The 26,926-nt window shown below is 39.3% G+C and overlaps 5 protein-coding genes and 1 non-coding gene across 6 annotated transcripts; 4 read left to right on the forward strand and 2 right to left on the reverse strand.

Moving 5' to 3' along the window:
• The first annotated feature begins 453 nt into the window (after positions 1-453).
• Positions 454-4,382, forward strand: LOC126629257 (protein DEFECTIVE IN MERISTEM SILENCING 3-like). Its single transcript, XM_050299227.1, has 8 exons — positions 454-616; positions 1,486-1,629; positions 1,864-1,978; positions 2,158-2,395; positions 2,712-2,903; positions 3,011-3,331; positions 3,458-3,683; positions 4,037-4,382. Exons 1-8 carry the CDS (start codon positions 596-598, stop codon positions 4,076-4,078), a joined length of 1,299 nt encoding a protein of 432 aa, XP_050155184.1. The 5' UTR covers positions 454-595; the 3' UTR covers positions 4,079-4,382.
• A 282-nt stretch (positions 4,383-4,664) lies between these two features.
• On the forward strand, positions 4,665-6,283 carry LOC126629258 (uncharacterized). The gene is made up of 2 exons (XM_050299229.1): positions 4,665-4,826; positions 5,656-6,283. Exon 2 carries the CDS (start codon positions 5,678-5,680, stop codon positions 6,062-6,064), a length of 387 nt encoding a protein of 128 aa, XP_050155186.1. The 5' UTR covers positions 4,665-4,826; positions 5,656-5,677; the 3' UTR covers positions 6,065-6,283.
• A 380-nt stretch (positions 6,284-6,663) lies between these two features.
• TRNAQ-CUG (transfer RNA glutamine (anticodon CUG)) lies at positions 6,664-6,735 on the reverse strand. Its single transcript has one exon. It is a non-coding gene; the product is annotated as a tRNA-Gln (tRNA).
• A 5,533-nt stretch (positions 6,736-12,268) lies between these two features.
• Positions 12,269-17,337, forward strand: LOC126628638 (CLP protease regulatory subunit CLPX1, mitochondrial-like). Its single transcript, XM_050298405.1, has 15 exons — positions 12,269-13,082; positions 13,285-13,346; positions 13,578-13,678; positions 13,985-14,064; positions 14,366-14,416; positions 14,833-14,907; positions 15,035-15,112; positions 15,323-15,379; positions 15,613-15,683; positions 15,771-15,870; positions 15,982-16,086; positions 16,448-16,510; positions 16,711-16,833; positions 16,923-17,078; positions 17,171-17,337. Exons 1-15 carry the CDS (start codon positions 12,516-12,518, stop codon positions 17,243-17,245), a joined length of 1,764 nt encoding a protein of 587 aa, XP_050154362.1. The 5' UTR covers positions 12,269-12,515; the 3' UTR covers positions 17,246-17,337.
• Positions 17,338-18,153: 816 nt separating this feature from the next.
• Positions 18,154-20,983, forward strand: LOC126628639 (E3 ubiquitin-protein ligase SINAT5-like). Its single transcript, XM_050298406.1, has 3 exons — positions 18,154-18,778; positions 19,631-20,017; positions 20,397-20,983. Exons 1-3 carry the CDS (start codon positions 18,524-18,526, stop codon positions 20,757-20,759), a joined length of 1,005 nt encoding a protein of 334 aa, XP_050154363.1. The 5' UTR covers positions 18,154-18,523; the 3' UTR covers positions 20,760-20,983.
• A 41-nt stretch (positions 20,984-21,024) lies between these two features.
• LOC126628637 (pentatricopeptide repeat-containing protein At3g49240, mitochondrial-like) lies at positions 21,025-23,163 on the reverse strand. Its single transcript, XM_050298404.1, has one exon. It carries the CDS (start codon positions 23,093-23,095, stop codon positions 21,164-21,166), a length of 1,932 nt encoding a protein of 643 aa, XP_050154361.1. The 5' UTR covers positions 23,096-23,163; the 3' UTR covers positions 21,025-21,163.
• Between the last annotated feature and the right edge of the window lie 3,763 nt (positions 23,164-26,926).

A 26,926-nucleotide genomic window follows, 5' to 3' on the forward strand; every position in this document is an offset into this window, starting at 1 on the left:
GACGAATATAGCTTTACAAATAAAACCTAAACCCTTAATTGAACGATCATATTGTATCAGATTGGGTAATTTTCAGTAGACATGATATTTGAAAAAAAAAACCTAAAAAAATAATTGTTCAGATGCTTGAAATACATCACGAAGTGTGCCTACAAAAAACATATGTAAAAAATTGTGTAAAAAAATGGTATCGTGAATCCACTCCTATATATATATATATATATATCCCATAAATTAGTTCCACAAAAAATTCGATTTGCATATGAAAATATTTTATAATCTTAGTAAAAATAAACTGAAGAGTAAAGACAAATAAAAAATTAAAAGAGATCCACTTTACTCGTAAGTGATGAAGTTACGGCCCTTGGATCATATGGGCCCAACTATCCCCATGGATCCAATTTGATCCAACGGTCCTCATTTCCGCTCGGAGAATAAGGCCCAACGTTTTAGCTCAGAAAACCACAGGGAGGTCAATGAAATTTGAGGTTCTCAACAACCACAAGAACAGTTGCAGTTGGAGAGAGAGAGAGAGAGAGAGAGAGTGACTCAGTGAGAGAGAGCCACCGGCGAGAGCACTGAGTCAACTCGGAAGATGTTCCACCCCAGCAACCAGGTGAGCCCCCCTTCTCAAATTTTCACTCACTGCCCTCTGTTTGGCAGCCGAGAAAATGCAAGAAAATAACTGGGTACCCATCTTAGGTTGTAAAGTTTCAAAATTTTCTCTTCTTTTCTCCTCTCTTGATAGCTAGTCAAACGCCCAGCATAGAATTAGCTGTGGTAAGTCAAATGCATGTCGTTTTTCTCTTCGCCATTGATTTTTCCCGCTTCGAATGCCAAAAATTTAAACCTCAGTTGTGTGCTCAATGCAATTCTTTGGTTCTTAAGATCTTTTTGGTAACTGGGTTTAGTTAATTCTCTCAATTTTTAAACTTTCCGTTGCTGTAAGTTTCCACGAGGAAAAAGAAAGCATGGAAAATCAGCATGCATCTTTGCATTTTCGTCCTTGGCAGTTTTCTGGGGAAAGTGGTGCTTGTAATTGCTTGAATTAAGTTTTAGAATTGACCCTTTAGAGGCGATTGCGATTTGTAGTCCGAAACTTCGGTCTTGGATTGTGTAATTCTTTTCCGGTGTCGAGGCATTAGTGTTCTAGAACAAATTTCTGGTTGATTTAGTTTCGTTGTAGATACTGCCGTTAATTTAAGAAACTGTGGCACAGAAATGTGTATGTGCCTGCTGCTGTGGCGAGTCGATATTGTTTACACGCTTTTCTTGTTGGTAAAGAAACATATTTAGCTTTAGAAAGCCATGTGCTTTTAGAAACTAATTTGTACTTCCATGAATTATTGGTGAGCGGAGATCACTTCTAAGTTGTGCTCATTATTTCGTGCCCAACGTCAAACTTATTGAACAGTTTGCATATTCTGTGTACATGCATTTTGGTCCTTTTTGTAGTATTGATGCCATTTAATCATTCTTTTGCAGGTTCCAGATCAGCCCCAGCCATTGGCTGTTCAAGATCCTACAGCTATGATGCAAGTAGATAAACAAGAAACTAGTGTAGTTGTTCAGGAAGAGGTGAAAAATGGAGGCTTCTCACAAGCAGAATCCATCATCTACTACACTAAGGTTGTACAAGAACCTATTTTTGAGAGCCTTTATATTTTGATTTACCGTGCATTTTGGTAATGTACAGTTGATATTTCACCATGCATTTCCATTTGAGGTAATTAATTCATCATAACAAAATTGTAGCATTTCAATCTTTTTGTTATTCATGATTATTGAAATTATTGTGGAGGATCCTATTTTGAGCCAGGACGGATCAAACTAACTGACTTTTCAAGGAACTAATCTATACAGAAACTTCAAGATGATTTACAAATGATGGGAATGAAAATTAAACAGCATGAGGACAACATAAAACTGCTAAAGTCTCAGAAGCACAAACTAGATGACTCTATTCTCGATTTGCAAGGTATGATATATTCTTCTTCTGCCTCCTCCACTATCTTCATTTCATTGGTGATGTCATAAATCTAGTTCAATCAAGTGAACTAAAAAGTTAATAAATATCTAAGCACATGATTTGCAATATTTTTTTGGGCACTTTTTTCTTTGTTTCCATAATTTATCTACCGAATCATTTCCTTTCAGTTATTCTAGGCAAGTATCACTCCTCAAGCACTCCTAAAATCGAAGATGATGACCATTCCCGCCGTAAAAGTGAGGAAGAAACCACTGAAAAGATTCTTCAGCATGAGAAGTCTGCCGCGGGCATTTTATGGCAGTTGAAAACTCGTCATGGTACTCAGGTTGCCCTTTTTCCCCCGATCAAGGATGTCATGGGTATTGTTGGTTTGCTTGGCAAAGTAGAGGATGATAATCTTAGCAGGTCAGAGTTCCATATTGTTTGTTGTTTACTTATTTCTCAAGTTGTGGAATTGAACTTTAGTCATATGACCACATAAGTGGTTGTATCTGTGATTTTCTGTGCATTTTCCATTGGTTTTGGAAAGTGAAGGGTGAGTTTAGGCGACATTGTACTGCAATAGATATGTTGTTGTAGTTTGGAATGAGTACATTGGTAACACCTGGCCGTGAAAATATTTCTAATCAACCCCCTCTCCAGCTCTCCCTTTCGCCCCTATCTATCTAGGCCTATAACTATACTGGACCTAGTTTTCATTCAGCTTATTTGGAATGTGCAGGATTTTTTCAGAGTACTTAGGGATCGAGACTATGTTGGCAATTGTCTGTAAGACTTATGAGGGTGTTAAAGCTCTAGAAGTGTATGAGAATGAAGGCTGCATAAAGAAAACTGCTGGTCTCCATGGACTTGGCTCGTCTATTGGTAGGACATTGGAAGGCCGGTTTCAGGTCATCTGCCTTGAAAATCTAAGGTATGTATCCTATATGCTGTCATACCTTCAAGCAATATGAACAAGTATTGATTTGTAAACTTTACTATATCGACTATGCACTCAAAATCTGTTTTGTTCTTCTGCAGACCATATGTTGGTGCGTCTGTGCCTGATGACCCACAGATGAGGCTTGATCTTCTAAAACCTAGGTTAGCTAATGGGGAGTGTCCACCCGGCTTTCTTGGTTATGCTGTAAATATGATTAATGTGGATAGCGCAAACTTATATTGTCTCACAGCCAATGGGCACGGACTAAGAGCAACTCTATTTTATAACCTCTTTGGTCGCTTGCAAGTATATAAAACAAGGGCAGATATGGTTCCTGCTCTTCCTTGTATAAGTGATGGAGCCATTTCATTAGATGGCGGGATTATTAGGTCAACTGGTGTGTTTTCTCTTGGCAACTGGTAAGAAACTAAATGAAATTGGAAATTAAACTTTTGAACTGTCTTCGATGTTATCGTCATTTGTTAATACTAACAGGGATCTTCTTTGCTGCTAACATCTTAGTTTTTAAACCTCTGTGATGTTAGGGAAGATGTAGATGTGAGATTCCCTAAAGTATCAGCAACATCAGGCCTACCTGAAAACTATCTGGAGTCTGAAAGACAAATCAATGAGTTGAAGTGGAAAAAGGACAAAATGCAGGAAGATATGAAGAGAGAACAATCATTATTGGACAACGCAAAGTTCAATTTTGACAGAAAGAAGCAAGATTTCCTCCAGTTCCTGGCTGATAGCTCATCATATGTAACTCAGGTAACACCCATCACATACCTTAACTAACAATAAATTGCAGTACGGTCGTAAAAGTAACCTGCAATGTGCCTTCAGTTGCCGGCAGCAACCCAATAAAAAGAAATGATTAGACTAATGCTGGATCCTAGGACCCTTTTTCATTCAGTCCTTCGGCAGTGTTAAATACGTTTTTATTCCATTATTGTGGGAACATTAGGGAAAATAGTTTCATAAATTGTGGATGCTGAAGTAAATCATTCAACCTGCTATTCCACTAGACAGGAGCTCATGTTGAGTAGTTCGTCGTCTCTTTAATTTTGTTTTATTTTCCTTCCTTTGTAAATGAGCTTTGATTGCGGCCTTTATCATTGCAGCATCAAATTTACGCGTCGCAAAGCAGAATGACCCCGAGGTGACAACTGAAGAGTACATCGAAGGAGCGAGAAACCATCCAACCGAACAGAAGGGAGAGCCTTCTGACCTTTGTCCAGTTGAGCGTCCGGCGGAGGATCAATTTTTCATCTCTGCTCTAGAAAGCCAGAGAAATTGTAGTGAGAAAACGCATATTCATTGAGTCTAGTGAGGGGGCTCGCTTGTTGAAGTTTAGGGCTTCGTAGAAGCAGAATTAGAATGAAGATTTTTTTTATTTGTTTGTCCTCTGCTCAAATGCTTGTGACTTTGTGATAGAAGTGTATGCATCATTTTTCCATACAAACACAACACCTCTCTCTCTCTCTCTCTCTCTCTCTCTCTCTCTTTGGCGGTATCTCAAGCCAGTCACACACTCACCGGTTATAATATTTATCTTCAGTCAAGCGTTGTTTCAAGTTAATCATGCGATATTATTGCAAAGTTATGCGTTACTCTATCAGCCACTAACAAACGGGCTTTTGACAGAAAATAGAAATCGGGTTTTGACTTGACGCTATGGCCCAACCGGATTCCTGTACTCCTTAGCCCATTAACTTTCCCAGCCCACCACTATAAACCTTGGGGCCCATAAGAAAAAAGCCCATAACCTTTTCGTGCTGATGCGACTTGAAGGAACAGGCAAAAGCAAAATCCACTTCTCTCGTCTTCTTCCCTCTTCACTCTTCGTCTCCAACTTCAATCCCCCGCCACCGCCCCACTTTCTCTCTCTAAATCCGCCGGCGCCCGGATCAGGTATTTACTCTCTCTCTCTAGAAATTTCTCTCAGTTTTGATTTGTAATTTGATTTGCGATCGAAGATGTGGGTACCTTTGATTTGATTTAGGGTTTTAACATGCGGAAACAATCAACATTACCTTTGATTTAATTTGTTTCTGCTGTCAAATTTCAAGCTTGCAGAAAAACCCTAACTGCCATTGTGGATATTGTTGTTAATTAAATTAAATTGGATTTTCTGAGATGATGAAAGGGAAAATTTGGATTAATGTTGCAGCTGCAGGTTCCCTTGCGTTTTACAAATGTAAAAAGCAGTTAACTTTACTGTAATATACTGAGTTGGTTGTTTTGTATAGTTTCTTTCTGGGATTGTATACAAAAGGTAGAGGAAGGCGAAAGAAAATGGTTGTTTTTAGGGTTTAGGAAGAAAGAATATGTCTGTTGTTTGGGTTTTGTTGAGGCTCTTTCGTTTCTCCTGTTTTCGGTGATTTTGGATTTACAGTATAGACTGCGGCTTCAACATCGTTGTTAAGGAATTTCGGTTCTGAGTGCTTGTTCATTTTCACCTAGAAAATATGGGTTTCGAATGTTTCGTAGTTTCTGATACATTTCATGTTTTGCAACTCTTGAATATCCTAAACCTAGCGCCGTCACTGTATTAGGTAATCTGTCCAACGAAGGCTTAGCGGGTTTAGGTGTACGGTCACTCTATTAGGACACATTGCATCTTTAGGATGTACATGATTCATTATAATATGGAGAAATTTAGTGGCGTCATCGATTATCATTCTGTCGGTATTTAGGATTTGAGTCATTAATTTCCTTTACTTCTTCTGTGGTTTGACAGAGAACCTCAGAGAGTTTAAAAAATGGCTGGCCAAGCTGCAAAATCTGTCGCAAAGACAATTGCAGAGTACCAGTACCCGTGGCGTGAGAAGTTGACTAAATACAGAACCGAGCTATCCAAGGGCGTGTGGGGCTACTGGCATCTAGGGGCATGGAAGCCGCTTGGAATCAGTGCTCGTCATCGAGCTAAAATTCGAAGGGAAGTCCTCCTTGCGGGAGAGGACTGGCCATATGACCCGGCGAGAAAAGAAATGAAAACCAAGAGGAAAGGGCACAAGGTTGACAGGATAGCTAAGGAGAAGCGGGAGAACACTGAGAGGCTGATGGCGAAGATGCCGCAAATGCTGGCCGATTTCAAGAAGCGTAAGTGGGAGAAGAAGATGAAGGAAGAAGAGAAAGCCAAGGACTGATCGTGTCTGTGACAACGATGGTGGTGTAGTTTTTGCCTGCGTGTTGAATGTTTGCTAGAGCTACTAGAAGATAGATGTGTCCGAATCATCGGTGTATGAATGCCGGCTTTTTGTTCTGTTGGCTTTTGTTTTACTTTTAAAACCTCATTGATCACAAGGTGTAACATCTTTTCCTGCAACTTTTTCCCGTTTAAGTTCATAAATCACCAGTTGGATCAAGCCTGTGTTGGAACTGAGGTATATATTTTGAGAATTGCAATTCCAATAGCTGACCAAATAAAAGAATCGGTTTTCTTTGGTTGTTGCAATGGGTTGTGTTTGGATTTATCTTTCTATATGTCTCGTGTTCGTGTCAATTCACGAGCTGATGGACAAGAGATTTTTCAATGTGATGTGTATTAAAAAGTTAATAATTTAAAAAATAAAATTTTCTATCACTTATATAAAAACATGTGGTGTACCATTTATATTTTTTCGTCACAATAAAAAATTTCTCCGACATCCGAAAAAGTGAAACAGTGGTAATTGTGTACAGTACACACATGGTGGCCAAATCTAAAAATTAAAAAAAAAACAAAAAACAAAAAAGATTGTTTGAAAGGTTCTACCGAGATTTGAACTCGGGTTACTGGATTCAGAGTCCAATGTCCTGACCACTAGACCATAGAACCTTGTTGTCAATAACGCCTACTATTTTATTACTTAGCTGTTTTCTAAGTGACAAAGGACAGCAGCATGACGTCAAAGATTCCAGTCCGACGAATCACAACGAATAAACATCTGACTTGTCAGAACAAAAAAATAAACAAATGAAAAATGAAATGTTTTGAGCTGATCAGATGTGGCCGTATAAGTACACGAGCTCCACATAGATTTGATCTTTATTAGACAATAAATAAACATAAATGAACTTAGAACAATCATCTATAAATGTGATAAAATATCTTTTTACTTCTCTTGTTAAAACACCATTAAATTCACATATGTCATAATGTATTAAGTCTAATAAATTTGTATTTCTTTCGGCAGTTGGAAAATGTTTCTTAGTCATTTTTGCTTGAATACATGTTTCACATTTATAATTGTAATCATCATTGCAAGCAATTAAACCAAGTGTGCACATGTATTTTAAAGATGGGCAAAAAATTGTTTACTACCCTCAAGTTTCATGGTTTTCAACATTTAGTACATCAAATTTTTTTCATCCCAGAATCATACCTAAAGTGTTAATTTTGGAACAATCTCATACATCTGTTAGTCAAACTGTTAAGTCTGTCGTTAACAGATGATGTGCCGCCCATGTGGGCAATAACTGGGCACCATGTGTCATCCACGTGGAAATTAAAAATAAATTATTTATAAAATAAAATTAATTAATTTAAATAATTAAAAAAAAAAAAAAAAAAAACCCCTTCTTCCCCAAATCTAACCCGTGCCCAGCCTCCCATCACCCACCCCTTTGTCTTCCCCAAATCCCACCCGTGCCCAGCCTCCCACCCTCCTATCACCCACCCATTCTCCCACCCCCCAACACTCTTTCTCTCGCACCTCTCATACCTCAACCCCCGATGGTGTTTTTCACGCCGAGTTGACAGGACTAGTAGTGTGAAAAGGAGAGAGCTTTTACGGCATTGCTAGCGGGCTTGACGACCTGCAGAGCTATTCGAGAGAACAATCCGAGAGTTTCGCCGTGGAGGCTTACTGATAAGCTTCAGTTGGTGATCCCCTTGAGATGTGCTTGTCCTTCATCATCTAACCTTGTGAAACAATCAAGACTCTTGATTTCATATCCTATGAGTGAAGGCGAAACAATTTTTTATTTGGCTGTTAAGTTCAAAACAACACAATAAGCTACCGTATATGCAAATAACAGATCATTCGAAAGCTTTAGACCCGAAAGTTCCCTCCCTTTCTCTCCTCTGCACACCCACTCCGCACACCCACCTTCAATTCCCTCTCTCTGTACATTCCACCAAAACCTTCAACGTCTCCAGCCTGTGATGCTTCACACACAAGTCCAACCCGGATTCAAAAATCAACAAAATGGTAAAAACCAAGATCGTAAATCGACGAGAAACGTCCATGCTTCAATGTTTGAGTCAGATCTGGAAGAACCCAGAAGATAAAATACGCAACAAAAACAAAAAATCAGCACATTTTCCATATAGGTTTTCGAATTCAACCAAAATTCAATCACAAAAGCTAATCAAAACTATTACTTTCACAGCACTAAAGATCTATAAAAGCTAATCAAAACTATAACTTTCACCGCCGTCAATGAGGCTCAGTCCGCGGATCTGGGGGTGGCGGTGGCGGAGAAGGCTACAGCCGTGAAGGCACCGTTGATATCTCCCACAAACATGGAGAAAGGAAGACCCATCCCCAAAATCACAGCAATATTTCCAGATCAAGGATGGAGGGAGGGAGAGAGAGGGAGAGGGAGGGAGAGAGAGAGATAGAGAAGCCGTATATTTCCAGATCAAGGATGGAGGCGACGAGGTCTCCGGCGAAGGGAGAAAAGTGCTCGGACGATGGTTGGGATGGGTCTTCCTTTCTCCATGTTTGTGGGGTTAGGAATGGAAGCAAGCACAGGACCTGGGAAGAAAGCAAGCAAACACGGAAGAAGAGAGGGAAAAAGGGGGGGGGGTTGGGGTGGGGAAGACAAATCTGGTTTTTTTTTTTTTTTTTTAATAATTAATTATTTTAATAGTTTAATATTTTTAATTTTTTTTAATGACACATGATGCCTAGTCATTGTCTACATGGGCGCCACGTCATCAGTTAACGGCAAATTTAACAGTTTGACTAACGGATGTATGAGACTGTCCCAAAATTAACACTTTAGGTATGACTCTGGGACGAAAAAAAATTGATGTACTAAATGTTGAAAACCATGAAACATGAAAGTAGTAAACAATCTTTTGCCCTTTAAAGATCTAAAATTTACATGAGTTAAACGTAAATGTCATAAATGAGAGGAAGACACGTCTTGAATTCAACATTAGAGAAATTAAGGGCTAAATATATATTACCTCTTTCAAATTTGAGGTGATCTTCCCTTTTAAACCTCAAAATTACAGCAGAAGCAAAACATGCCACACCGGTGAAGCAAATGTATACAGTACATTGAGTATTTCACTTTTTTTTTTTTTTTTTTTTTTTTTTTACATATTTTAACACTGAAAAACAGATATTACTAAATTAAGAGTTAGTTGATAACCTTTCCTCCTAAGAGAATTTTAAGGACCTGATTTTTAATTAAGCATGTCTCATCATGGACATAATTCGTGGGGAAACATTTTGGTCAGATGGGTATTTGGCCTTTCATTTTGATACATTAATATATTTATATTAAGGCGGTGGAAAAATAAATTGGTTGTGAACTTATTATTTTTGAAATTCAAACCTAAAACATCTTACTGAGAAATGCAAATATCACTAAACAAAAAAAAATTGAACCAACCCTCTCAAATCTCTATCATACACATTCATCTAAAAATAAAAAATGACAAAAAAAAAAAGAGAGAAAGGAATGAAGGAGTTGTTATTGGTACGCACATAAAGTCATTACGCGCTACTTATACTTTTATAAAAGAGAGTTTGCATACAGAAGAAGTGTGAGATGCCTTTTTCTAGAGTACTAATAACATTAAAAAAAAAAGTTGAGTATAAAAAATAAAATATCTCCTTTGTTGAATAAGGAAAAAAAAAGAAAAAGTTTCAATACAAGAGAAGGTTGTGGTGTCATTTTTTGTTAAATTATTTATGATATTTACAAAGTTATTTTGACAACAAGTCGTTAACTCACCCATAACAAGACATTAATATCAAACTTATTATAAACATATATCATTCTCATATCCAAATAAGTCGAACATGAGATGCCGTTAAACACCAACTAGTCATATACCATTTTATATTGAATTACTGAAGGACTTCAATCTTCATCTGGTTGCTGGCTGTCTGGATTGACAAGAGAGTGCGGGACCATTGGTTAGCGTAGGGATGGGCAACGGTTATGGTCGGCAGGTAACCGTTTATGCTCAGACTCGCATAACTGTTTACCCGTTGGGTAATTGCCTAAACAATTATATCCATACCCATAATCATTTATAAACGGTTAACCATACCCATAGCCGCATGTGAGCTTAGTTCAGGTTGTACCATGTATTAAAATTCTAACATTTCAGATCAATAATGCAATGTCATCGATACAATTTTCTCCATGACGTTACACATTTTCGTACATTAACTTCTACCAACCCGAGTTCATGAATTTGACTCTTAAATGACAAGTTCAAAACCAAATTATAATCGAAAGATCACCGGGATGGTTCCACCCCCACATTTTCATTCCTGCTGGATGCCCGCATCAAGTGAGAAATATGAGGGTGAGGTTTCGTCCCATCGATGTGCCAATTTTCACTTCCTTTCTTTATAGCGGTGCTAAATTTATCAGTATTTACGTAATCTTTTTAGTTTAACAGTTCTCATTTTCTTTTCTCTCAGTCATGCATTAAGTGGCACTCGATTTTGTTTCCCCCGAAAATATTCAAGAATATATGCATCGGATTAACAGAGGAGTTTCGCTTTGCTTCCGGAAAAACACAGATCCAAGGAAGATAACTTGGAGGTTAGTGTTAATTTGGATTGGTCCTGGAGCTCATCGTTAGGTGGTCTTGCATCCCGAACAATCTGATCGTAATAATAGGTTAAATTATGAGGGTTTTAACGAAACACTTCCGATTCTGTTTACTTTTAACGAAAAAGATATGTTTATTCTAAAAGGTTACTCCTGATACTATTAACTTGTTACACATTTTTGTCATTTTGATTAAAACTCAAAATTTTAAAGTTTTTTTTATTAATTTTCCTTTAAATTATTCGTTTTGCATGCATACATGCAGCAACATGATTATATGATTTACGTATTATGTCTCGTTGCAGCAAACGTCTATGTTTCCATACATCAGTAAGAATTATACCTGCACAGAGGCAAGAATGTGGCATGTCTGGAGTTGTCTATTGCGCTGAATGATTTTGCTGCTTTCAGGAGAAGAAGATGGCGCTCTACGCCGCGAGTGATGCTGTAAATGAAGCCGAAAATCTAACGCCGACAAATGAATGAGTGATGAAGGATCATCTACGCTTGCATTTTGCTCTACCTTTCCAATTCTCTACAGCCCTAAGAGGACTGTATCAGTGAGTGATCTTTCTCCGGAGGACTTCATTGTCTAATGTCGAAAAATAATAGTCTCGTGATTATAGTTCTTGTTTTCTGTTCACGGATTCTGATTGTTTCCGGCAATCCTGCAGTTTATTGGTATCGTTTGGTATGCATAAGGGACAGGACGGGACGGGATGGAACGAAGAGGGAGCAAAGATGCCCTCGGATGGAAACAAGGAGGAAGAATAAGGAGATGGAGAGATTATAATTTTGTGTTCCACGGATGTGGAACGAGTCGTTCTAGGAGGTGAGGCGGAACGAAAATTCACTCAAAATTCGTCATGTGGAACTGTTCCACCAGTTTTAGACGCACCAAACGTGGGACGAAACGCCTAATCCCACTCCGTTTCGTCCCGTCCCACGTACCAAACAGTATGGGGCGTGGGAGCTTAGGAGGAGCAGCCGTTCCAATTGGAAGTGCCGGTCGGAGATGAAGCTCAAGTGCTTGTAGAGTTTTAGGATTATGAAGCTCAACGCAAGGGCTTGTAGAGAAGTGGTCATTGGTTTCTTTGGGTCATAATCTTCATTCATTTTCGTGTAATCTTTGCCTTCTTAGATGTTGCGTTGTAGAGACAACCATTTCATGTAAAGTTTTAATTGATAACGTTTAGAGTTTTTTTTTTTTTTTTTTTTTTTTTGGTAAATAAGCCCCTCAAAACTTTCTCCTTTCAAGCAAGTAAACGTGGACGGTTATATTACGGTACAATTCTATCCAAGTTAAATAACATTTTTATCTTTATAGATGTATTGAAATTTATAACACGAAATAACTCAATTTAAGGGTTCGTTTGAAATTGCTTTTAAAATAACTGAAAGCGTTTTTGTGAAAATATTTTAAAAGTCAATCTTTAATGAAAATGAAAGTGAATCATGAAAAAAAACTTAAAATATTTCTTATAAGAAATATTTTTGCTAAAAGCGTTTTTTCAAAGCCCTGTTCTGTAAATTCAGATATTTTCGTTGTCTTTCTTGCAAGTTACTATCAAATCTCTCTACTTTCCTTTGTTCTCTTCTTCCAAATTTCAATTTCCAATTTCACCATCAAAATTCCCTCACCGTACACTCTTCCCAAAATCTCAGATAAACCCATTTGAATACCCCCAAATTTCCCAAACCACTCTTCAAGCTTTCATTTTTCACCCAAAAAATCCATGCTTCGATCCTAATTTTCCCTCGTTTTCTTTCATTTCCCTTCATTTTCCCGGAAAAGTCCTCTCGCCCGCAATGGCCGCGGCGCTCAGATCGAAGCCCTCCAGAGACACGGCGTCGTCCGCCGCCTCCCAATTCAGGTACTTCGTCTTCAATTACATGCACTCCGGCCGGGTGGCCAGCTCTCACTGTGCCCACCGCACCAAGAGCGACGACTTGTTCATGAACACGCCCTACCACTTCACTTCCTTCAAGCCGGTGTTGCTCGGCGGCAACTTTGTCGAAAAGGGTTCGCAGATTTTCGATCACCCTAGAGCTTCTCAGAGAGCCAGCAAGAATAGTGATAAGAATTGGGGACGAAAGTTGAGCAGCAGCAGGTGTAACGGTGTTATGTCGTCTCAGGGGGACCCGCCGGAGGTGTGGTCCGGTGATGGAATTGTGGTTCGGGCCGCTCCGGGCTCGAATTTGGTTCGTGGGGGAGGCGGTGGAGGCGGTCCGAACCCTGGTTCGGGAGGTGGGTTCGATTCGAATTCGAAGGATGAGAATTGGGGTGGTTCCAATTTGGGGAGAAATTTTCCTACACCGAAGGAAATTTGTCAAGGGCTTGACAAGTTTGTAATTGGGCAAGAGAAAGCCAAGAAGGTGAGTTTTTACATTGCCTTTTTTGTTTGTTTTTTGGAGTTGAGATATCTGAAAAGTTGATGGCCTGTTTGGTATTCTATTCGAAATTTTTTATTATTTCTCAAAACATTTCTTAAGACCATTTCTTGAAAACAATTTTCTTTAAGACTAAAAAACTTTGGTTCTGCAATTCTTGTAAATTGTGTGCCTTTTCTGTATGCAGGTACTATCTGTTGCTGTTTACAATCACTATAAGAGGATATATCATGAGTCCCTGCAGAAATGGTCAGCTCCATATCCATATACGTATCTTGTTTGAGTCTATGTTTTATATGAAGAAGAATCATTTCGAGGCTTGCATTGTAGCTTGAGGGAATTTGTACTAAACATATATCATTAGCTTTAACTAGAAGTCATGAAAAGTTATAGTCAGTTTAGTTTTGGTTTCTACTTATAACCCGACCTACCAACTGATGCTAGCTCCTGCTTTTAACATGCTGCTTATTGGGAAATTAGGTCTGCAGGAGATTCAAGTAATGGCAAAGTAGATGCAATGGATGATGATAGAGTGGAGCTTGAAAAAAGTAACATTCTTCTAATGGGGCCAACAGGCTCAGGTAATTTAGAATTATTCTTGAATCTGCTATGTACATTTTCACTACGAGGTAGAATGTTGAATGACTGCTAAGATTTTCTGTGTGTCAAAATTTAAAATTGCAAAATGTTAGGTTGCGGTTAGATGAGATTGCAAAAGACCTGGAGACCCTTATGTCCAAGTTGCATGTGTCTGTATCTTATCTATGGAATTTTGTGTCTTTAGTGCTTTCTTGTTTGGATTTAATTGTTTGCTTTTGAAGTGTTCATTAGTATGTTGACTTGGTTACTGGTCTCACTTGTTCTCTTTGATGCTCTTTCAAGGACAGGGAAGACACTACTCGCCAAAACCTTGGCACGGTTTGTGAATGTTCCATTTGTTATTGCAGATGCAACAACATTAACTCAGGTAAGTTTTGTTACTCTTCATTGTTGTTTTGTAATTGGAGTTCATTTGTAATTTTCAGTGGTGTTTCCTATATCATTAAATTTGAAGTCACTATGCTCTATGCAATGATCAGCTTGGATGTTTTTTTGAAAACACTGGCCTTCATGGTTTCTAGAATATTCAACGTACATGCATGATTTTTTATTTAGGTTCTTCTCCAAATTTCTATTGCCTGTTCTGAGAACTATAAGAGTTTAATATGGATTTGAATGGCATTGTTCCTGTCATTATGGTGGCCATGACACAATGTTGTTACTTACAGGCAGGATATGTAGGGGAAGATGTGGAATCAATTTTATACAAACTCCTTACGGTAAATTCCTTGAGCATATTCTATTTGCGTCCATCTGAATTTTGTGATTTGATAGCCTATGCTCAATATCAAGGGCTCTCTTTGGTGTTATATGCGCATTTCATTGTTAATTGCATTCTGCTTATTGTGATTAATATTGGAACTGGGAAGAAGAATTTCTGAAAAATATTTCTTGCTTATGGTTTTATACTTATATATAAAAGCCTATGAGAAACATAAACCTGTTTTTATTCTTTTACGCCATAATTCTGTGGGGAAATTGAAAGTTGTTTTTTTTTTTTTTTTTTTGCCATAAACCTTTGTTATTACTTATCGAGTTCCCACGTATCATGAAATTTTTCGTGGAACGTGCATTTATATGCTTATATTGCTTAGTAATCCCAAGTTCATCAATGTGCATCTGTATTCAATGCCAGGTTGCCGATTATAATGTAACAGCTGCACAGCAGGGAATTGTTTATATTGATGAAGTTGACAAGATTACCAAAAAGGTGTGTTTTTTTATTCCTCTCTCTCTCTCTCTCTCTCTCTCTCTCTCTCTCTCTCTCTCTCTCTCTCTCTCTCTCTCTCTCTCGAAGCTTTACTCTTTTATATGTACTGACATCTCATATTTTTCAGGCTGAGAGCCTAAATATTAGTAGGGATGTATCTGGAGAGGGTGTTCAGCAGGCTTTACTTAAGATGCTTGAAGGGACCGTAAGTGCACATTTTACATAATTTGTTAGTATTAATGCTAGCGGACATCATGGAGGTGGCATCTTGGTCAAGGCTGTGTCAGGACCCATCTCGGGATATTCTTGTACAGAGTCATAGATGTCTCATTTATGATTTGGATTCATTTAAACAACTATAATCTATGCGCGTTTAATTCATTGTATTCTGATCTGAGGAGTTCTTATGATCTAGGTTGTCAATGTTCCTGAGAAGGGAGCTCGAAAGCACCCTAGAGGTGAAAACATTCAGGTATTTCAGTGGCTGAAGATATATATCTCAGTTACCTACATATTATTGTAAACTGCACTTGCTCATAAATACAATTACATATTGATCATAATCATAAATAAGCCTATTCTGCTATTCTTTTAGACTTAACTAGTGCTTAGCCCAGCAAATATCTTTGTATATTATGTTTGACTGATTTTCGGTTGGGTAGATCATTGAAAATCGGTTCATAATTCTATTCTCTTTCTTCACAGATTGACACAAAGGATATTCTCTTCATATGTGGGGGTGCCTTTATTGACTTAGAGAAAACAATCTCAGAAAGGTACTTCTATACCCCAACACTGAAATTATTCTATCTTCTGGTTTTCTCTCTCTCTAAAGTCTTTTATGCCTTTTGTTTGTCCTACAGACGCCAAGATTCCTCTATTGGGTTTGGTGCTCCCGTTAGGGCAAATATGAGGACTGGTGGTGTTACAGATGCTGCTGTTACATCATCCTTATTGGAGATTGTAAGTGCCCATCAGTTTTGAATTAACAAGTAACAGTTTATATAGGCTTCCTTCTATTTTCATCTCTTCATTAGAAATCTATAAATATATGAAAACTGGTTTCTTTGACAGGTTGAAAGTAGTGATCTTATTCGATATGGTTTGATACCTGAATTTGTTGGCCGGTTTCCCATCCTTGTCAGTTTGTCAGCACTAACAGAAAATCAATTGGTTGAGGTAATACTTTGCGTTGCATTATTTTTATTTTCGTAGAAACAGCTCCGCCATCTGTGTCATTTACACAACCATTTTTAATCTCAGAAATCAAGTTTATGGATTGACGGCTAATTATTCATATTATACATTGCTGATGAGCTTTGAATAAGTCCTTACTGATCCGTCCAGTAATTTGAATATTTTTCCCCTTTAAGAGGAAACATGTATGGTATGACTAATTTTTGTCGACATGACGGTGTATTATTCTAGTTGTGCTTAGAGCTTTTACAAGTACCCTTTATTTATTTTTATTTTTTTTGTTTATTGTTATTTGTTATATCTACTGTCCCATGTGTTTCTTAGCGGCAAATATGTTTTGTAGGTCCTTACAGAGCCCAAAAATGCCCTAGGGAAACAATACAAAAAGATGTTCCGAATGAATGGAGTAAGTAATTCTTCTCTACATTATAGAGGCATGACTTCAAGGTCATTTGTTCAACATGCTGGTTTTGTTTACTTCTCTAATGATATCTTTGCTTGTTTATGTCCGATTTACAAAGTCGGTTGTCCCATGCAATTCTCTCACTTCCATGATTCGCAATCATTTGGTTTTTAGCTAAATTGCTTGTGCTTTACTTCCCTCAGGTCAAACTGCATTTCACAGAAAGTGCCTTGAGATTAATTGCTAGAAAGGCAATATCAAAAAACACCGGGGCTCGTGGCTTACGGGCTATTTTAGAAAATATATTGATGGACGCCATGTATGAGGTACTCTCACCTTCTCCTTAACTCTTTTGCATCTTTGCGAGTCTTTTGATATGTCATAGATGCTTGAATTCTCGTTGTATCTTTTTCAGATTCCCGATGTTAGAACAGGCGATGACATAATAGACGCAGTTGTAATCGATGAAGAAGCCGTTGGCTTGGACGGCAAGGGATGTGGAGCTAAAATCCTTTATGGCAAGGGTGCATTGGATCACTATCTTTCGCAGAATAAGCCGAAGGATGTAGAGGTGCGTATTTTTCGTATTCGTCAATAAAATCCTGCTTCCAGTTTACAACCAAACGTGTTTTTATACGCTAACGCCTTGTTCTCGTCTAGCAGATTGCAGCCAAGGAGGGTTCCGACGGAGAGCCGGAGGCGGAAACAGAGCTTTCTTCCGTTGTTGCTAGCATGTAAACTTATTTTTTGTTGGACCTTATTTTGTGTCCCCAACTCACAATCTTGTACATAATAAACATTAGATTAATACACCGCTTTTACTTTCCACACACACTCATCACAAACAATTTTCGTCCGTGAGATCAAATCAATAGAAGAGGATAAAAGGATAGAAATTAACAGGGGTGTGAAAGATTTTGGGTTCAGTCCTGTTCAGCAGGATGCTTGCTCCTCGGTAGAAATTTTTGAGCTAAACTTTCTGCTTTACCTAGAACTATGGAAATTGATCGGAGTTTTTCACAACAAATTTGTCATTAACTTGTAATCAGAAATAGAGCTTGAGGATGCAAAACAGACAATTAATCCGAAATTATACCTATTTTCGCTTACAAATTAGAAGGATGCTAGAAATCTTCTCATTTTATATTTTTTCCTTCGGCTCTCGTTCCTATCATGCACGTTGCACGATAATCCGGATACAGATAGACCAAGTTATTTACTTAAACACTAATAGATAGGCCATGTTATTTATCTTTTCTACACTTCTCATAATTTTTAGTCGATCAGATCAAATGAATTGAAAAAGATAAACAGACAAGTATTAACAAGAGCGGAAAAGTGAAAAGGGATGCGTGTAGCACCACTTAATGTAAATTGAATGATTAAACGATATTTGATTTGTTGATTGCTTGAATAATTGATTTTGAAAGATGATTTACTAGATTAGAAGGTAAGAAGGAATCAAGAGTGCAAATTCGCCACGTGTCACGTGTGTGGCACAAAGCTTAGAACCAAACCGTATGTGCGTCATTACGATATTTTTCTAATCAAATCATAAACGAATTGTCCCGAAACTTTTTGGTTGGGACAATTAACAGGATTAGACAATTAACACAGTCCATAATAGCCGTCCGATTTCAATCCCACTTAATTAATTTTCAGAATCAACGGCCACCATCATCTGTCTCTTTTTCTCTCTCCTCAGACACAGACAGAGAGAGAGGAGAGAGAGAGAGAGGGAGCGGAGAAGAAAAGAAACCTTTTTCTTCAGAGAGAGGGGGTTGGAATCCCATCAATCCATCTTCCCCCTCCCTCCCTCCTTTTTCTTCCACCTTCTGAAATTTTCCCGGAAAATAACAGGGAAAAAGGAAGGTCTGAGGGAAACCCAGCAATCGGTTCTTCGATTTATGGGTTCGTTTCGGGATTTTTATTAAGTGGGTTTTGGATAATTTTCCATTTTTGCAATTGGGTTTGGTGAAAAATTCGATCTTTTGGGGGTGTTCGAGGGGAAGAGCGATGGACTTGGAAAGCATCGAGTGTGTGTCGTCCTCAGATGGACTTGATGAGGACGAGATCCATCCCCACCATAACACTACTCTGCACCCGCATTCTCACCCTCATCCGCACCACCATGAATTTTCCAAGCCCAGAAGCAATGTCACTACCAACGCTACCATTGCCGGCCCCACCTCCATCGCTCCCGCCACCAGCGTCCACGAGCTGCTCGAATGCCCTGTCTGCACCAATTCCATGTACCCGCCAATTCATCAGGTAATTTTTCTCTCTATTTTTCCTGCGTTTGGTTTTATTTTATCTTGCATTTCTGTTTATTAAGTGGAAACGGAAACTTGGGTTTTGAGTGAATTGATTAACTTGATGTGTTTGCGTTTTCGTTCTATTGATAATCGGTTGTTTGATCGGGTTTGTGGAACCAGTCTTTGATTACAGCATTCGTTTTAGGATTTTGGATAGATGATACATGGTGATTGGGTTTTGAATGTATGAATGAGCACTGTTAGCTCTGTTGAGGATCTTTCGGGACGAATGTTTCAGATAGATGATCCGAGCACTGAGCTACGCTGATTTAGTAGTTGAAGTCATGGAATGTGCTAACTAGAGAATGTGAAAAATTGATCAAATTTGTCAAATGCAAGCCCATGACTGTGTAGGGAGGGCATCTTTCCGAGCTTATATCTGTTGAAGATCCTGGTCCTACTCAGTTCTGGGCTCAATGGATGCTGAAGTCCTGATCTTCCACATATGGAAGATCGTATGGAACTTTTGAAGAATGTCATGGTTCTACTTCTAACTAGTGAGCACCATTGAGATTGTTGATCACTTTGTTTGTTTTCGTAAAAGCTTTAGTACATGAATTGGGTTGCAATCCAATGAACACGGGTTCCTTACCAAGGATGTACCTCCTTGGCACGTACACAATTGGACATGCTTATTTCCTTTGGTCTGAACCATAGTTTACCTTGCATTGGCGAAAGTTTTCTTGTTATTGAAAGGTGGATATTGGATATTGTATTGGCTTTGCTAATATCATGAGATGTGTGATTGTTATTGTATTTCTTTTGAGCTGAGCCGTTCTACATAAAATCGAAATTTTCTCATCTGCAGTGCCACAATGGCCACACACTGTGTTCCACTTGTAAGTCGAGGGTGCATAACCGTTGCCCAACTTGTAGGCAGGAGCTTGGAGATATTAGGTGCTTAGCTCTGGAGAAGGTGGCTGAGTCACTTGAGTTACCCTGCAAGTATTACTCCTTGGGATGCCCAGAGATATTCCCGTATTACAGCAAACTAAAGCATGAATCGGTGTGCAACTTCAGACCGTATAATTGCCCTTATGCTGGATCGGAGTGCTCTGTTGTTGGAGATATCCCTTTCCTGGTTACCCATCTAAGGGATGATCACAAGGTGGACATGCACACAGGATGCACATTCAACCATCGCTATGTGAAGTCAAATCCTCGGGAAGTAGAGAATGCCACTTGGATGCTAACAGTAAGTGTCGTATTTCTTTTAGGTTGAAGTGAAGTGCAATATTCTCCGTTGTTCCTTGGTGAAATTAAGATCTGCAAATTTCTGTGGTTCATTTATTGTTTATCCCTCTACTGCCTTTGTCGATGTTTTCCGTTCTAGTTAAAATGGTGAAAACCCTATTCTTTTGATATCATTGGAAGGGCTGCACGCAGTTGATCACCTAATCTGTTTCGGTAAGTAACGTGTTGGCGGATGGGGTTAAATGAGCAGTAGTCCGTCATCCCTTCATTCAAACTATCTCTGCTGTAGAACTGAATACCTTTTATCCAGGACCGCCTGCGTGTTACGGTCATGTTTTGCCTTCTCAACATACTAATACCTGAAACCCTTTTCCTATCAGGTTTTCCATTGTTTTGGTCAATACTTCTGCCTTCATTTTGAAGCCTTCCAGCTCGGCATGGCTCCTGTTTATATGGCATTTCTACGTTTTATGGGCGACGAGAATGAGGCCCGGAACTACAGCTACAGCCTAGAGGTTGGAGCCAATGGCAGGAAACTCATATGGGAGGGGACGCCACGAAGTGTGCGTGATAGCCACCGAAAGGTCAGGGATAGCCACGATGGTCTCATTATCCAACGAAACATGGCTCTATTCTTCTCTGGAGGCGACAGGAAGGAGCTGAAGCTGAGAGTTACCGGGAGGATATGGAAGGAACAGCAAAATCAGGATTCCGGGGTGTGCATAGCAAACCTGTGTAGCTAAGACAAATGATTTGGAAAGTTTTAATGTTTGTTGCTTGAGACTGTCGTGTGTTGTTGTACCTGTAACAGCATGTTCCTGGTACGTTGTAACAAACCGGTTTCTTGAGTTTGGAAAGGTTTCAGCTTTAATAAAATTGTATAACAAGCAGAGGCGTTTTCTTCCTTTTCAATTTGCTTTGTAACATTACTATTAGCATGCTTTTGAATCAAGAAACAATTGCAATATCTCTAATTTTTAAGTTATATGATACGAGGAACCGATTAGATTTCTACAAGCGGTACAATTCAGGTCAAGTCTTATAAAATATGAAAGCAATTTGTTCGTACAACAAGCCTTAATAACAAAGCTCATTGATTCCAACCGAAAGAAATGATTTATCACAAATTTTCATCAGTTATCTTCATTCAAGCGGATACCTGCTCAGTTGCACCGTCACTTTTGGATTCTGTCTCGGCTGAATTTTCGCCTTCTCCACTATGTTCCTCCTGACCAGTCTGTGCAGCTTCACTCGAGGCAGCCTCACTTGCATTTTCTGTGGCCTCTGCAGACTCTGTCTCGGGTTCTTTATTCCCGAACAACTTGGATGGAAGTAAGGAGGCGACAGCAGCTCTTGCACTTCTCTTTGCTGCTTCTGCTGCCTCCAGCTCCTTAGCCTTAGCTTCAGCCTTCTGCCTTTCTTTCTCCTCCATAAGCTTCCCAACTTCGTCCTCTCTCCCTTCCTTTCTCAGCAACCCTTTAACAAACTCATGCACCTCCTCATCGAATTCAACCCCATCGTCATCCAGCATTGTATCAACCACATTAAGCACCTCATCGAGTTTCCCAGCATCACTCAACATCTTCATTATAAACTGATAGCTCGGAATGTCCATCTTGAGCTTCTTCACCATCAAATCGAAAAACAATTTTGCCTCATCAATTTTCCCTACCTTAACCAATCCGTCAGCCAACTTATTATAAACTGCCAAGTTCGGCCTCAGCTTGGCATCAACCATTTTTCTGAAGTACTCCGCTGCATCATCTGGCCTATTCTCCTCAAAACAAGTATCCATCAACAGGACATATGTAAACTCATCCGGATTCACTCCCTTCTCGGGCATTTCTCCATAAAGCTCCTCAGCTTCACTCAGCATCCCATTCTTACACAACTGATCAATCAAATTATTGAAAGACAATGTATCCGGACTACACCTATAGTCTCCCATCTTCCTGAAAACCTCAATGGCATCCTTAAACCTCCCTTGCGCGCAATACCCGTCCACCATCACATTAAAGCTTCCCAAATTCACAGCCAAGCGCCTCGGTGGGTTATGCTCCTGGATCATCCTATCAAACAACCTCAAGGCCTCATCAAACTTGCCATTCTTGCTCAATGCATCCAAAACCGAATTATAAGCCACCGCGCTCATCTTCACCTTGGAACTCTCCCCCACAGCCTCCTCATAACACTCCATGGCCTCCTTCTCCATCTCCCTCATGAAATACCCCTTCATCAAGTTCCCATACACAACCCCATCTTCCACAACCCCTCCCAACTTCTCCTTCAGCTCCTCGAAAAGCTTGAAAACCCCATCCGAATCCGAATTCTTTACACAACCCTGCATCAAATAATGGTAAACAACCGGGTCCGGGGCGAAACCCTTGACATCAATTTCCTCCTTGAGCTCCATAGCCCTGTCCAATTTGTTGTTATCCACTAGCCCTTTGATCAAAATCCGATAAGTGGTTGGGGAAGGGTTGAAAGGGGCGTCATTGATCAGCTGCTTGTAGTGTTCCATGGCGGTATCGGGCTTTCGGCAATCCAGATAAGTCTGGAAGATGAGATTGTGAGTGATGATATTGGGGGCAACCCCGGCCTGAGTGATGAAGCGGTGGAGGGTGAGGAGGTCGGAGTACTTGGACTGGCGGAGCTGAGCGGTGAGCACGGCATTGACGGTGAAAATGGTGGGTCGGCAGTTGGAGTAGATGGAGTGGCGAGTGTAGAGTGCTGCCTCCTCGAGATCATTCTGGCGGATGAGGGTGAGAATGCGGTTGTGGAGGTTGAGGCGGTTGCCGGAGAGGGCCGAGACGGGTTCGGGGAGCTTCGGGGCGTTAGGGTTTATTTGGGGTTTTGGGGACTGTTGCTGTTGTTGTTGCTGGTTGCGGTGGAGGGAGGAGAGCGGGGGTTCGAGTCGGAGGCGGCGCTTCCGCTGGCGTCGTTCGGCCGCGGCTTCTTCGGGGGTGGCGAAGGAGAGGAAGCGGAGGGAGATGACGGAGGGTGGCGTTAAACGGCGGCGGATTGGGGGTTTTGCTAGGGTTTTGAGGTGGGCAAGGAAGGTGGGTTTGGAGAGAGCCATTGATTTGGTTCAGAGTTTCAGATGTTCTGGGATGATGGGGTTCAGGGTTTAGAAATTCTGAAATGGAAGAAGGGATTTTGATCAACATGGGATTTCGGTAAAGTGGGCCTTCAACTAAGAGTTTAGAATAGGCCCATTGTTTCCTATGCTCACTTTTATCAAGAGGCCCATTAATTAACATTCCTTCATTTTTGCGTAAAAGCACTCAAACGCTAATCAGTTAACATGGTGTTAATATAGCGTTAATATCACTCAAGTGGTAGTCAGTGTGTTATGGCTCGTTTGAAACTTCTTTTAAATTGACTGAAAACGGTTTTGGGAAAATATTTTTGAGTTCCAAAAGCAGTAAAAGTGCTTCCTGCAAAAAGCACAAATTAAGTGTTTTTCTAGAATTCAATTGCATTTTTACCAAGGATTGATTCCACAAACATTCTCACCAAAAATGATTTCAGCCGTTTTAAATGCATTTTCAAACGAGTCCTCAGTAACAAACTGATGAAAAAGTGAGTCCCACATTGAAATTAGTTATATCAAACCCAATTTCAACCAATTATCATTACTAAGGGCGGTTTGTTTATCTCATGCGTTTCATGTATCGTTCTATTTTCTATAAATTTAAGTATATATGTCCTAAATATGTGTCTCATCAAAACCAAAGAGCTTCCCCACCCCCCCCCCCCCCCCCCCACCAGGAAGTGTTGATGACCACTATCTTGGAGGAGAATAGAGAAGACAATCGTCCTCACTCTGTCACTTCCACCCCTCCCCTCTCAAGGAGTTGCTTGTGTTTGTTTCTTGCCTCTGAGCAGTGACGGTTTTGGACATGTGCAATAAGTGCTATTGCAAAGGGCCGTTAATCTTAAAGGGTTCGTAAAAGATGAAATCGTTTTTGCAGAATTTTTTAGGTTATGCGTGTAACTAAGAGAAATATGGCTCTATATGCGTAAGAGGAACGACTTTTATGGTTTTAGTTTTGTTCAACCGGTTTTGCTTTAAATTGTGTTTTATTATTTTTTCCATGATTTTTGTTATCTTCAACTATAATACACAAGTAATAGTACTCCATTTAGATCCCTTATCAATATAACTATAGACCTATAAATTAACTTTGTAGCGATAATTTTTTTACACGATCTTATTTACTATCTTCCACACAAAACCTCTAAAACCTTAGAGCCAACCCTGCCTCGGGGCATTATCAATTTTCCCTTTCGAACCAAAAAATAATAATATTTATAAGTTGTAAATTGTAATATACTCCAAAGTTCAAAGAATGCTGCAACACGTCAAGGAAAAAGTTGGCCTGTAAACAAAATTATAAATTAACCAACTTCTATGGTTAGCTGCACTGAATCGTTTGTCATTGATCACATTCTTCACCAAAGATAGATTTTGTCGGCACTGCAATTTTTTAAGGGGGGGTGTTATTCACGTACCTTTTTTTTTTTGTACACCCTTCGCAGTTGAAGAAGATTAAAAGACGAAAATTCACGAGATACGTGGGAGGTAAAATGGGTGTGCAAATAGCACCACCCATCTTTTAGTATACGTGAATTTTACTAGTGTATGTGAGTTTTACTTGTATTAAAAAATGCATCAAGAAGTACGTTACTTTTGACAACACACATCAACAGTAACTTAAGACAATTGCCACTAGTAAGGTCTTCCTGAGTAAGCCGGATAAAATGAGTATGATACCAATATATTAAACCTATATAGGAATCACACTTTTATGTTGGACCCAAAAATTTAAGTGTGATACAAAAATAAGTGTCTTTATTATACTGTACTCATGTTAGACTCGTGAGTTCATATATCAAACTCATGAGTGTAGTACCAATATATTGAAATTACACTAGTGTAGCAAAGTGTTAGAGAAATCAAACTCAAAATGTCTGATTGCTATATATCCATCTATCAAACTCATTTAAATCGTTGTAGAAGACCTAGATAACTGAAAGACACTTTGTTTTTATAAAGTGGAAATACGATATTCCTAATATAGACACAAAGGTTTAACTACTGTTCTAAAAATTCTCGCCTAGGCGTTAGGCAACTGGCCACTATCCCGATTAATCTTTAGGTGTTTAAAAATTTTAAAAGGCACCTAGACCTGCTTAGGCACCCGGACCTGCTTAGGCACCCGCTTAACTTGCTCAGTCTCATCTAGGCATTCGCCTAGGTCGCGAATCTCACTTAGACAGAAAATAAATAACTTTCATTTTACATTTTATTTTTTTAATAAATTGTAAGAGACTTGTTGAATACTTCTTTTTTTTTGGGTGAACAAGATAATGTATTATCCGGGCAAAGATGCCAAAGGTTACAAAGAAGCCTACCCCGAGGCAAACAAGCCAACTACAACAACTACAAAGAAGTAGTGCAAGGAGGTACATTCGACACCTCATCTAATGCTAAAAGTTTCACTCCTCGCACTACCACCTAAAACTTAAGGGGGACATGGAAGACCATCATTACACAAAACATGCACAAGGGAAGATGGGGGTTTGTTGAACCAGATATAATCACATACTTCCCTACTTTGCCTCGACACCATAAGGTTCGTTGCCTTATTGGCCGATCTTAGAACCCAAGACCAGCGGCAGTCATGAAAAGCCTCCCCCTAATCCTTTGCTCTTTGCTAAAATTGGGAATGCTTCTCAACTGCCCATCGTTGCCAAATCCTGAAGACAATAGACTGATTCCGAAGAGTCATACTCAACGATGATATGATTCCAGCCCATATACCTCTCCAACTTGCATTCTTGCAATATAGCCATTGCTTCCGCCATTGCCACACTAGAAGCAATCACCTTATATCTGCACGCAGCCATAAACCTTCCCTCTTCATCTCGAGCCACCACACACATTATGTACTTGTTCCTCATGTTTTCATTATATTCTAATACTTAATAATCTATATATCATTCCAGTTTATAGTTTTTGTATCCCTAGGAAATTATGTATTTTTTAAGTATAAACATACACTTATTTATACAAATATATAATAAATTTACTTAAATCCATTTAATCCGCCTAAATCCTTTTCAACCACCAAGACACTAGACTCTAGCTCGCGGACTGAGTGGCGCCTTAGAGCCTTGTATTTAACACATACTTCAAGAGCCGCATCATAAAAAACACATACTTCATGAGGGGGATTCATCAATGAATAAGGGGTGTGATATCCACACATCCCATTTTACTTCTCACACACCCTTCTAATTTTCGACCGTCGGATCGGATGAATTGAAGAAGATCAACGAACAGAAATTAACAAGGGGTGTATGAGAAGTAATTTGGGGTGTGTGGATATCACACCCCATGAATAAATGGTTGACGAGTATGTGGCGTACAGGTATCCTAATAGACCGGGGATTAATTAGCTTAATTATTTGTTAATCCCGCTGGTGTTGGGCCAAGGATGTCATGAGGGGTGCGTGTGAAACAGGAACCGTTCATTAGGCATTTTTTATTCACGCTTCTCCGGGCCGTCGACAATCTTAATTTTTGTTTTTTTTTTTTTGTTGCGAAGTTATCATATTAACAGACATGCATGATAAAAAGCGGTGCTATCCATGTATCTATTTTTACTTGTCACTTATTTTTTTTAATTTTTCGCAATCAGATCGTATGAATTGAAGAAGATTAATGAAAAAAATAAATAAAAATACGTGGAACATAAAAAGCAGTTCGAAAGACCCCAACGATATCATCCAGAGTATCCAATTTAAGTGAGAGGCTTATCAAAATATGAACTCAAGTTTGCCAACTAATCCACCAGATGACTATGGTTTTCGATACCTGTAATTTCCATTACTTTTAACTAAG

The sequence above is a fragment of the Malus sylvestris genome, chromosome 7 (assembly GCF_916048215.2).
Source record: "Malus sylvestris chromosome 7, drMalSylv7.2, whole genome shotgun sequence".
Lineage (NCBI taxonomy): Eukaryota > Viridiplantae > Streptophyta > Magnoliopsida > Rosales > Rosaceae > Malus > Malus sylvestris.

Excerpts from the sequence above, each read along its gene's own strand:
- LOC126629257 (XM_050299227.1), top strand. The coding sequence starts at position 596 with ATGTTCCACCCCAGCAACCAG. Across the intron at positions 2,396-2,711 it reads GAGGATGATAATCTTAGCAG|GATTTTTTCAGAGTACTTAG; the intron begins GTCAGAGTTCCA and ends TGGAATGTGCAG. Across the intron at positions 3,332-3,457 it reads GTGTTTTCTCTTGGCAACTG|GGAAGATGTAGATGTGAGAT; the intron begins GTAAGAAACTAA and ends CTGTGATGTTAG.
- LOC126629258 (XM_050299229.1), top strand. The coding sequence starts at position 5,678 with ATGGCTGGCCAAGCTGCAAAATCTGTCGCAAAGACAATTGCAGAGTAC.
- LOC126628638 (XM_050298405.1), top strand. The coding sequence starts at position 12,516 with ATGGCCGCGGCGCTCAGATCGAAGCCCTCCAGAGACACGGCGTCGTCC. Across the intron at positions 13,083-13,284 it reads GGCAAGAGAAAGCCAAGAAG|GTACTATCTGTTGCTGTTTA; the intron begins GTGAGTTTTTAC and ends TTCTGTATGCAG. Across the intron at positions 13,347-13,577 it reads CATGAGTCCCTGCAGAAATG|GTCTGCAGGAGATTCAAGTA; the intron begins GTCAGCTCCATA and ends TTGGGAAATTAG.
- LOC126628639 (XM_050298406.1), top strand. The coding sequence starts at position 18,524 with ATGGACTTGGAAAGCATCGAGTGTGTGTCGTCCTCAGATGGACTTGAT. Across the intron at positions 18,779-19,630 it reads TGTACCCGCCAATTCATCAG|TGCCACAATGGCCACACACT; the intron begins GTAATTTTTCTC and ends TCTCATCTGCAG. Across the intron at positions 20,018-20,396 it reads ATGCCACTTGGATGCTAACA|GTTTTCCATTGTTTTGGTCA; the intron begins GTAAGTGTCGTA and ends TTTTCCTATCAG.
- LOC126628637 (XM_050298404.1), bottom strand. The coding sequence starts at position 23,095 with ATGGCTCTCTCCAAACCCACCTTCCTTGCCCACCTCAAAACCCTAGCA.